Source organism: Parus major, chromosome 17, assembly GCF_001522545.3.
Source record: "Parus major isolate Abel chromosome 17, Parus_major1.1, whole genome shotgun sequence".
Lineage (NCBI taxonomy): Eukaryota > Metazoa > Chordata > Aves > Passeriformes > Paridae > Parus > Parus major.
In genome coordinates this window covers 811046-822636 of record NC_031785.1, presented here as the reverse complement: position 1 = coordinate 822636, position 11591 = coordinate 811046, and the positions used below count along the sequence as shown (strand labels likewise).

At 47.5% G+C, this 11591-nt stretch overlaps 1 protein-coding gene across 4 annotated transcripts in view; it reads right to left on the bottom strand.

Annotated features, from left to right (window-relative positions):
- Positions 1–590: 590 nt before the first annotated feature.
- The window catches only part of MAPKAP1 (MAPK associated protein 1), a 72543-nt gene continuing 61542 nt past the window's right edge, over positions 591–11591 (bottom strand). For all 4 annotated transcript variants that reach the window (XM_015644649.1, XM_033518377.1, XM_015644650.1 and 1 more), the window contains 2 exons: positions 2952–3049; positions 591–1195 (listed from right to left, as the gene is read on the bottom strand). In XM_015644649.1, the coding sequence (XP_015500135.1) occupies positions 1070–1195; positions 2952–3049 (224 nt within the window). In that variant the 3' untranslated portion in view covers positions 591–1069. The remainder of the gene's footprint in view (positions 1196–2951; positions 3050–11591) is intronic.

Below are 11591 nucleotides of genomic sequence, written 5' to 3'. Positions count from 1 at the left end.
CAGCCCCGTGGGGAATTAGGGCAGTTCTACAATAGCAGGATGTGTGTGCACAGCTCCAGTGAGCTGGAGAGAGGGAAGAAAGACACCTCTGGTGAATTCAACCAAAAATGTGGCTCCCAGCAATCCATTCCCGTGTTCCCTGATAAATTAAGGATGAACAAGGCCAAGATAGTTACAAATCCCAGTACAAAGTACGTCTTAATTTTTATTGTTAAAGCATACTATTGAGAGAAGGTGAAGGCATTTCTCAGTCCCCAGGGCAAGGTACCCCAGCAGATGTGCCAGCCCCAGGGTGGCAGCAGCTGAGGGTCCCGGGCAGGAGGCACCTCCAAGACGTGGATTTCCAACCATTGTGCTGCCTTCAGCAAGGAACTTCCAATAAAGCATTTGCAAAGCTGAAAAGCACAGTTAAATAAAAATATTTTTGAACAAAACAAACACAACAGACTCGACTGTCTCGGTGCTTCCTGGCTAAGCGCTCCCCTGCTACGGCTGCTGTTCCTGGCTCACGGATGCCTCCTGCACTTCAGCAACAGAAGTGAAACCATCTGGGACTGCAGCCTCCCCCCAAAAGAACTGTGCATCATATGGACCTTGAAAAAGATTACATCTGTTTATTAATAGTAAAAATGGATACATTTGTCCTACATTTTGTTTTTAGAAATTTGATCATGTCACAAGCAATACCTGCGTGTACGTGGGTGGATTACAGATGTATATAATTTATTTTAACCAGGCTGTGAAATAATATGTAATCACATCTCTTCTTGTGATTGTACATAATACAGTAATTAAATGATGCCAGTCTACGTCATTCTCTTATTTCTAATCAAAGGAACCTGAAGCGTAACAGTCTTCTTTCCGGCTGATATGGCTCTTTATTTCTGTCACAGGGGAGACTTCCCATCACCAACGAGGGATAATCTTCCAGCCGTGAGAGACGGGAGAATTCAGGTTCCTTCCCGGCCGCTCCTGCCCCGGGCAGCAGGAGCAGCCCGGTCCTGGCTGCGCCGCTGCGGGCGGGGAGCGGCTCCGGACGCGGTGCACAGGCTCTCCTCGAGGCTCGGCCTCACTGCTGGCCTGACTTCTTCTCCTTCTGGAAGCTAAAGCTTGTTCTCCTGCTCAGTTTTCTTTGTTTCTGAGCAAAATAATCTGCTCTGGCTGTGCTTGCTCGCGACTCTAGAATATAGTTAACCTGCAAGACACGAGGTGGTGCTCAGTGAGGCCGGCTGGGACAGCCCGGGGTGGGCAGGGACCCCCAGCCCACCCCCTGAACTGGGCTCTGCTGTAACTGGTCCCAGCAAACACCAGCACGACGATGGCAGAGACAGCCCAGAGTGCCAGGAGAGCCCTGGCCTGTCCTCCTGTGTCCCCCATCCCATTTTGGGTCCCCCAAACCTCTGGGGAAGGCAGTGAGCTGGGCAGACCCCCCAATGCTGGGATAATCCAGTAATGAGCAGCAATAAAGGACCTTACCAGCCTCAGTAAAAAGAATTCTTCCATTATGATGTTTGCATACTCAGCCAATCTCAGAGTTTCCCTGTGTTTTGGCACATTTTACTTGATGAAAGCATTTTAAAATGATATTTAACAAGCCTGCTACTCCCTAAATTTATTATCTCCAATGCTTTGTGATAATCTCAGAGATAATTTTAATGGAAGGTTAATGCAAGAATCAAAAAGATAAAAATGCCCTTTGGTCTGTCATTAGCTGGTTAATATGCTGTGGCTTAAAACTTGCACAATTTTATGCACTGTAGAGTGTTTCACTTTCATTGCATATTACAGCTTAAGGCATAAAAATATAGGGAATTTTCATGGTCAATAAAGTCTCAATCCTTTTCACTTGATCATCTAAAAAGCCTAATTTGAAAAGTCTGATTTTTCTGCGCTCCCTAATGCTGATGGAATTGAAAACAAACCAGTGACTTGTGCATGAAACCAGAGAACGTTCTATATAAACAAACTGCAACTTGGGGAAAAAGTATTGCTCAGTATTATTTCTCTCTTGAATATTCATGTTATTGACATTAAACCACTTTTTTAGCCTTTGTTTAGGACCAGTCTCAGATGTGTGGAGTCACCGCCCCTGGAAGTGTTCAAAACTCAAGGAGATGTGGCATGGGGGTACTTGGGCAAAGGTTGGGCTTAATGACCTTGGAGGTCTTTTCCAGCCTTAATGATTCTACAATTCCATGACTCTAAGTGTCTGGGATTGCAAGAGCTGATCTAAGATAAAGTGGGAACAGAAGAACTGGCCCAACAGCTCACGAAACAGAAACCCCCTCAAACACGCTGACCTTCTGTGTAATGAATAAAAGTTATTTTATCGCACGTCAGTTGTTTAACAATCCACTAAACTCCACACAGCCAATAAAAGCAAACATAACAGATGGTTTGCCAAAATTACTGCTTTTGAATTTTGACTTGCTATGAAAGATGAACTTGTGGAAAATTCCATTTAATCTTTGAAGAGTGTAACAAAAATTTGTTTCCCAAAGCAAGGGAGTTTGTGTCCATACAGAGGGGAAGGAAAGCAAACAGAGAGAGGACCAGGGCAGAAAAGTCCCTGTGTGCTGTGTAGGGATGCCTGAGTGTGGGACAGAGGTGTGAGGGGCAGGAGCACCCAACTCCTGCATGGTCCTGCTGACCACGTGTCCAGAGGTGGAAACTACCGGGACACAATAAAATTTGGTAATTTCCTATAAAATTCCACAGTCTCTGTAAACGAGAAACAAGCACAAAAGGAAATGCTATGCACGGACAGGCAGCGACTGTTCGAAGGATGAATAAAACACCAGGCATGGAGCAGCCATCCTGGCAGGTCAAACACACCCCAGTGGTCCTCAGGCACTGCACCTTCCTGTGTTTCCAGAGCCTCCTGAACACTCACATGTCTAACAAGTGGTAAAACACCAGGATTTTGGGTCACGTTAAAATTTAATACTCACCTTCAGTACAATTTCATTGACAGTAGCAGCATCTGATTCAAAGTAAAGGTGTTTGTAGTCATGATTGCTTAGATATGTAAGTTTAAATATTGCATGACCTGCAAAGATAAGAAAAAAACTGCTTAGAATATTCCTGTAAAGTTTGAGCAGAGCTCGTGCGCCTGACAGAAGAAAACCACAGATGGTGATCTCAGCGTACCATCAGCACGACAGAAGGAAGCAATGAAATGCTGACAGGCTTCTCATGTCATTTCAATTTAAGGCAAGTGGTGGCTTACAGGAGCAGCTGAACTCCAGTCAATAAAGTTCCTTTTCCCATCACATCCCCACTGTAGGAAACGCAAAAATCCATCAAATGCCTGGTTAGCTCTGCTGGGCCACGACGGCGCTGCAGCTCAGCTGGCGCATTGGGGCTGTGCTGGAGCCGCGCGCGGGGCGCTCACCGCCCGCAGCAGAAGGGTTGCATTGAGAAGAAAACGGCAATTAATCCCAAATCCCCACTCCAAACCCCCTCCCAGAACAGCAGACGAGCCCAGCCCGCCGCTGATGGCCCTGGGGAGCGGCACCGAGGGACACGCTCCGGGCTGGGACCACCCTTCCCACACAGAGGAAAATCAAGTTAAACTCTGTGACCTGCTGGCACTTCCCTGGTGCTGGGGCCGCTGTCCCAAATGGATGTTCCATGTGCTGGCCCTGTGGCCACGGTGCTGGCCCAGCTCCCAGACTCAGCATGTGGTGCCACGGGGAACCACCTAGACACAAAGGTCTAATGTGGAACACGAAAGAAGGCAAAACATCCTTCACTTGTATGGATGCTGATGGCTTCAGAATTAAAATTAAACGTATTCTATACATGCTACTTTTCCAACGGTTTTCTAATTTATTCAGTTCAACAGTCAAAGTTAGCAATCCATAAAGTAACAGTCACATTACTGTAAATCCAGGTCTTTTCTGCAGGAAAGCTAATTGGAAATCTTATTTACATTATCTAATTCTCCAGATTTCCAAAAAGTGACTGATATATGCTCAGATTGGTGGCCAGGAAATTTGAGATGCAAGTATTTTATTGTGGCATGTTAATTAAACACCATTATGATGCACTAATCTGGAATATAAATTCTGTATTGAAAAATTGGCTAATAATAATAATAAAACCCCAACCCTTTAAATCATTTGACAAATGATGCCTCAGTGGTACTAAAAATGCGGAATTCCAAGCTGGGAGCTCATCAGCATGTTAATGCATGCAGTTCTGCCTGGAACACAGCATCTTAATGATTCCAAAAGTGCCAGTGCACCACTCCTGGGGATGGGACACAGCACCGTGCTGCACCAGCTCCCACCATTTTCCTTGGACACGGAACATTCCAGACTGGTTATCAGAAATGGAACTGGCACAAAACAGGGTCAGAGGACCCCAATGAGCTGCTGGATTTGGGGTTTTGGAAAGTTGCTGGGTAATTCTTGCCATGGATCATGGCAAAACCTCTGCAGGTGTTCCCTGCTCGCCCATGGCCAGCCTGGCCTCGTGCCACGGTGACTCCACACGTCCCTCAGGCACTGCCCTGCCCAGGGCAGCCCTGCCAGGGCAGCCTTCCTGCTCCCACGGCCACAGAGGCTGCTCTGGTCCTGCCTGCTGGGCAGGGCACTGGCCCAGAGTGGCTCCTGCAGCGGCTCCTGGGAGCCGGCACCGATGCCAAAGCCGCGTAGAATCACAGCCCCATCCTGCTGGGACTGGTGACTCAGTGGAAAGAGGCCAAGAAGACTTTTCCTTAGAAAGCCCCATTACAGCATCATGTTTATGGGCTCCAAGTCCACAACACACTACTTACAGCATGAAATATGAGTGCACTGAAATCCTAACTGGCACTTTGCTCTGCTACTCTTCTAGCCAGATGGAATTTATGAATTGTGAGATTGATTTCCATTTCCAAGAGTGCTTAAATATGTGATGTACCTCTTTCCAATAGAGCACCACCCCTGACAATTCTGAGATCAATAGGAGCTTCCATGGTTTGATGTTTCCGTGTGAGAGGACCTGGTAGCAAACAGCAGCAGCTCGAGCGGCTCCTACTGCCCGTAATGGGGGATTTAAAGCAAATGCAGGCGCTGCCCAAGCAGCTGTTACCCTCCCTCCACACCAGCGGTGGATGGGGGCTTGCAGGGATCCTCAGTGCCCCTCAGTCTGGATTAATCAGCTGCACAACAACAGAAACCCCGTGTTTGTCTGCTAGAACAGTTATGGGAAGCAAACGGAATGACAGGAACTGAGCAGCTCAGGCTGAGCTCAGTGCCCCGGTGCCCCTGAGCAGCCCCAGCACGGCTGAGCCCCCAGCCCCTGCCCCAGCAGCATCTCCCCCTGCTGCCCTTCAGCCCGGCTCGGATAAATCTCAGCCAGCCCAACACTAATGGGTTCCTGTGCGGTTACTCCTGGAGAGGAGCCTGCAGCCGCTGCCGCCGGAAGGGCAGGATGCTAATTCACTGGGAATTCACCACGGAGAGCTCATTTACTCCTTCAGCACCACGTCTGGTGTTCAGCTGCTCACCCCATCTCCTGATTTTTAGCACCACTGCACTGCCAACGAGGCGAAGGAAGAGGCCCTGCAGCGCTTGGGTCTCCTCACCCTTCTGAGAGCTGCTGGAGCTCCTGGTGCAGCTCCATCCTGCAGCCTCTCCACAGCCCCATCTTCACACACAGCACCCAGGAACCCTGTGGAGTTCCAGCTCCAGAACCACTGAGCATCATGTGCCTGTACAGTACAGTAAATCTTGTGCTAACTTCTGCAATCGTGGGAAAACATCCAAACCCTTGGTGGGCCCCACACTGCACCTGACACAGGTAAAAAAATAATCACTCTAATCTAAGTAATAAACTCTTTTTATCAAAGTCTAAAAAATATGGTTTTTTGCCTGGAAAACAATGATATGAATTTGCCCAAGAAAAGATAACTTTTTTACCGAATCTGCCAAGACTACAAAGCTTTTCTTCTTTCCTTTTCACCCCACAATTCAGGCCTTACCCAAATCCTCTCTCTGCCAACACCACTCTTTAAACAGAATGGACAGAATTAAATCACTAATTAGAAGGAGGATGAAAAGAATATTCATTAATTGGACAAAGCAGAAAATAAACAAACACTGGAAATGCAAATTTATGTTAATTTTTCAATATACCTTGATGATTGCTTTGTCATTACAGGGCCATAAGGCAGAAGTCAACAATTTAGAGTTATTAGTGGAATAAATAGCTCGAGAAGGACTCTCTGAAGAACAAAGCATTTATGGATATGGTTTGACATCACTGATTCCCACTGCTTCAGAAACTGTGACCTCAACAGGCTCAAACCCTGAAATCTCTTCTCATGGGCCCAGAAAGGATGCAAAAGGATTAGAAATACACCAGTAAAAGGCAAGGAATGAGGATAATAAAATATGCATCAGCAAGGCTTTTGTACAAAGACACATTTCCTTCAAAGCCTGCACAAGATGGGGGAGCCTCTGCTCTGCAACCACTGCTGTATTTGACCCAAAGCACTGGGGACGGGCTCAGCTGTGTGAAACACACTTGTGATACTTCAGAAATGATGTCCTGACCCTGGAGAAAGGCCTGAAGGGCCCACTAAGCTGCAGGGGTTGTGTTACCACCAAAGACACCCAACACCCTTCCTGACACCCTCTGGTAACAAACTTCACCGGGGATGTCACAAGTGGCGGTGTGGCTGCAGCTGGATTATCCAGATGTGGCACTGAGCTCAGCTGGGGACAGGCAGAATGGGGACCTGTGTCTACAGCTGGGGTTAACCCCATTCTATGCAAGAGGGATTTATCCCAGAGGTTCATCTAGAGGCAATGAGAGCAGTCAGTTCTGGATGAAATCCTCACCCCACCAACACCAGTGGAGTCATGATGGGTTGGGGCTGCCCACTGTGAACCTGGGACAGATCTCCTCAAACCAGGGCAGGACTTAAGTGGGAACAAATGACAAAAATGTTAAGGAAAAAAATAACAGCTGTGGTCCAGCTGGCTTGCTCCATTCTCTCTCTTTTCCTCCCACCCTTTATGTCCCACTGTAGGCTTGCTACTTCAGCATTGCTATTAGAGGGTGCCATGTGTCCAGATGTCCTGAAAACAGAGCTGCAATTAAAGTGCAGCACACACCCACTTTGGTGTCAAATTGTGGTGACTATTCATACATCTGGATTCTTCCCCCCAAAGCCTTTTGTTTCTTCTTCAAATTACTATCAGAGGTAAAATATTAATGAAGATTTTTGCAAAAATGCTGAAAATTGAGGTGCAACTCGGGGTTGCCCAAAACCTGTGTACCAGCAGCCTTGTTTGGGGAAAAAAAGATAAATAAATCAAAATGCAGTGTTTCCACATGGCAATCAGCTCCTCCACTGCGTCTGCACCTCATCAATCACGCATTGTCTGCCGGAGAGGCGAGCCTTGTAAATGTCACATCCACTCAGGCCCGAGGAGAGACGAATCAAAATGCAGCGAGGAGTTTTAATTGGATAGTGTAATTAAACTAAAAAACCCCAGCAGAATAGCTTTGACAGGATAGATGAAGACCCCTTTTAATAGGGCTACAAAACAGATTTGTTAAAAGGATGAGGCAATGCGCGCTCCTGATTGCGCTCAGGAGAACTTTTACAGAGAGGCTGCTGGAGGGGGCCAAGTTAATCAGCACAGCCCGGCCCTGCAGCAGCTCCAGCCCCGACTGCTCCCTGCCAGGCCCTCTCTGGTGGCACAGCCTGCGGGTGCTGCCCTGGCCTGGCACAGCCTGAGCCCTGCAGGGCACGTGGGGCTGCCAGCAGAGCCATGGCCACCTGTGCCAGCCCTGCCTGCACCCTGGCACCTGTGCCACCTGTGCCACCTGTGCCAGCCCTGCCTGCACCCTGNGCCACCTGTGCCAGCCCTGCCTGCACCCTGGCACCTGTGCCACCTGTGCCACCTGTGCCAGCCCTGCCTGCACCCTGCCACCTGTGCCACCTGTGCCACCTGTGCCAGCCCTGCCTGCACAGCCACGGTCACTGGTGCCACCTGTGCCACCTGTGCCACCTGTGCCGCCTGTGCCCCCCCTGCCTGCACCCCAGCCATGCGTGGGCTCTGCCCTTCTGCTCCTCACCTGGATGTGTCTTTTGCTCTAAGCCTGAAGTTTGGGAACATTTTCTCTGCTGAACCTGCTTTGTGGTCAGAACCTGTGATTAGTCTCCTATTGAGTAGGAATTTTACTGTGTTACTTCTTGCTCCGCTGTGGGAGCAGAGATAGCAGGAAGCAGCACACGATATTTTGTGCAGCATTTGCAGAGCACACGCTGCCTCTGCTCTGGCCCCACTGCAGGCTCCGAGCAAACCTGCAACAGCTCTGTCTGAGCTCCCAGAGTAGCAGGAACCCAATGCCTTCCCAACACTTCCTAGATATTTTCACCCCTTCCACAACCCAACAACTAATTCATTAAATTAGTATTACCCAATGTGCATAATCGTGAAGAACTGGACACTGAATTAAAACATCAAATACCTTTAGCTTTAAATGAAAACTACATAAAAGGGGTTCAGGCATGGCTCTGGCTATCACTTGCAGCCAGGGTGAATACTGCTGGAAAAGCTATTTTCGTGCAGATGTGGAATTCAATGGGAAAGACTGACTCGTGTAGCAACATCAATCAAAACGTCGGCTCGGCTGGCAGCTCTCGACAGTAAGGCAGGTTCAAAGGTCACAGGATAAAGAAAAAGCCAAGCTCTGGTTCAGCTCTAATATCTCCTCACTGGAAGTCTCACCGAGGTACCTGCCCCCCTTCTGTACTCGCAGCTTTCATTAATCTTCTTGCCATCTTTTTTAACTAGTCATGCAGAACCGCTCGATAGCGAGACATATAATGGGGAGGCCCTGTGCCTATTACCAGGTTAACACTCTGTTAAGCCCCAGTGCAACAATGGAATCAGAATTTAAAGGAAATCTTCAGCTGCAGGGTGCAAAGCGGGCAATTAAATTACAAACTGAAGTTACCCATGTACTCCATGACCTATGGCACACCCTTGTTTAGACTTACCTTCATACCCTGGGTATTTTGACAAAGAAACTGAGATGTCTCTGCTTTATGAAAACAAAAAAAAAGGCAGATAAAGGATCACAGAGAATGTTGCTTCAGTGTGTCAAGGAAATTACCAAATAAATCCAATTTCTGCAGCTCGTGTGAAGCACAGATGCCTGGGAGCACCCTGGGTGGGTGCCCTGCCCATCAGATGTGGTGGCACAGCGGGGCTGCCCTGGGCTCTGCTCCCTCCCCAGCTCAGCCCATCCTGGCAGCCCTGGATACCCAGCTTGGACCAGAGCACTGCACACAGGCAGGGGCAGCGACACTCAAGTTTCTCCCCTGTCCAAGTAATGTAAGAGACATTACCAGAATCAGATTTCCTTTAAATTACACTATTGCAAAGGGATATAATTGTATTAAACATATTATGTTGCTTCCTTAAGACTTTATATTATGTACACTTAATTGAGATACAAAGCTCTTTTCAGCTATAAAAATGACAACTACTTTATTAAGGCTTAAATCTTATTTCTCCATGATAGGATGCTTCCTTTCAGGACTCAAAACATTCAGAATCTCTCGTGATAATCAGGCCGAACCTGATTTAAAGAAGACGTTCGTGCCCAGTGTTGTCAGGTTCTAATGGCATCGGAACAGGCGAGCAAGGCCATTAACTCTCCCCTCAGTCTAAATCCAGGGAGTCTGATTTAATTTACAAATAAAACTTCGAATTCTGACCCAGGGCTACTACAAGGGCAAACAAAAATCATCAGTCCCTGCCTACAGTCCCCCCACTAATGGCAAATGAGATGCCAGAGCTTTCTGTTTTCATTTTCTGCCCTCACTGAAGGCAGCTCTGAGTTCTGTGAACTCGCAGCACAGGAAAACTCAGCCTGTCCAGAACGGCTCCGAGCTGTCCATCAACATTCCCAGCACGTCAGCTCTGCAGCTGCTGAGTCCTTCCACACACACAGGTGCCACTAAAGCCTCTCTGCACTACCCAGTCCAGAGGGAAGCACAGAACATGTGCAGGGGACTCTCCTCTGCTCCCTTATGTTGGAACCATCACTCAGGCTCCGTTCCCAACACCTCTTGCCCTTGTACTAAAAAGTAGGGTCACCTCTGGGGCCTGCTCCAAACCCTTCACCTCTTCAGAATCACAAGAGCCCAGCAGAGCACAGCTCAGCTGGGTTCTAGCCCAATGAGGTGCCTGGGGAGGGAAGGAGCCCCAAACCCAATGGGACAAGCACCAGCACTTCTGAAAGAGGAGATGGAGCATGTTTGTGTTACAAGAGATAAAAACATGAAAACAAAATATATTGCAGAACTCAAAGACCTTATCTGTACTCAGCCTCTCTTTGCAATAATTCATTCAAGAAAGATCCAGGAATAATTTTTGATGTAAACTCCGCTACAAACATACATCACCGTGCTGATAAAAATCACAGACAAAACTTGTGAAATACAGTGAGTTTCATTCCTTTATGCCACTAAAATAACTTTTTTCCATTTAAAATTCAAGAGATACTGATCTGCTGTTCAGTTTCCCCAAAATGCATCATTCTGAGATGTCACACTAAAAGTCTTTTCTGCTGGCCTAAAATAATGACTTTTGGAACATCTTTAGCGAGTTGGGAAAAGGTCAGCAGTTTCAGAAGGAAGTATTTTTTCCTTTTGGAACTGTGCTGAACCATGATTTAGTAGGAGAAGTTTAAGATGTTACACAAAAATGAGCAAATAAGCCCCTCAGTACTGTTATGGCTGCCTTGGTTGCAACCTGTCAGTGTCCTCTCCAAAGCCACTGTGATTCTTCACTCAGTGCTCCCCATATGCAGGTACTGCCCTCCTACACCTGGGCTCCACTTGGGGGTTGAAACTCCTGGGTTGGCAGGATTTGGGTACAAACATAATTCCCCACAGCAGCAGATGCTGCCTCTGGGGCTGGAGAGCCCCATCCTGGCAGGACAGGGCCCCAGGGGTCCAGGGATTGTGCCCTGGTGTGTTGAGAGCAGTGGAAACCTCAGGTTTCAGTTCAACTCTTCAAATACAGCCTTGTTTTGTGGGCAAGAATACAAATACAGCCTTGTTTTATCCCCTCAAATGTTTGCATTTGCAGAGAAATGTGGATGCAGAGCAGAGGTGTGACAAAGTGCCCTGTGCACTGTACACAAAATCCTCACGTGTTTCACACTACCAGGTCACTGGGGAAGCTTCTCCTTGGGATTGTGCCTACCCAAGAACCATGAAATCTTGATGGAGAGACAGAAAAGGAAGACAATGACTAAACTAAGAACATGTAGTAGGAAGGGGTAATGAAGGAGAGAAGGATATAGTTCAATAATTGCTGATAAAATCTGTGGCAGCCATAAATTTACTCTTCCAAGAGAATTCAACAGATCATTACCTCTGTAAATATGTATCACATAATTCTCCCTCTCTGTCACCTTGCAGATAAGTATTTAATACCAGCATCTCACTACCCTGCAGAGGCACAAGTGCAATAAAATCCATCTGAGCTTTTGAACTGCAGTCACTTTTTGATAGTAGACAGTTCCATTTTGGCCCCACTGGGAGCCATTGCCCAATTCTCTCAGGGCCC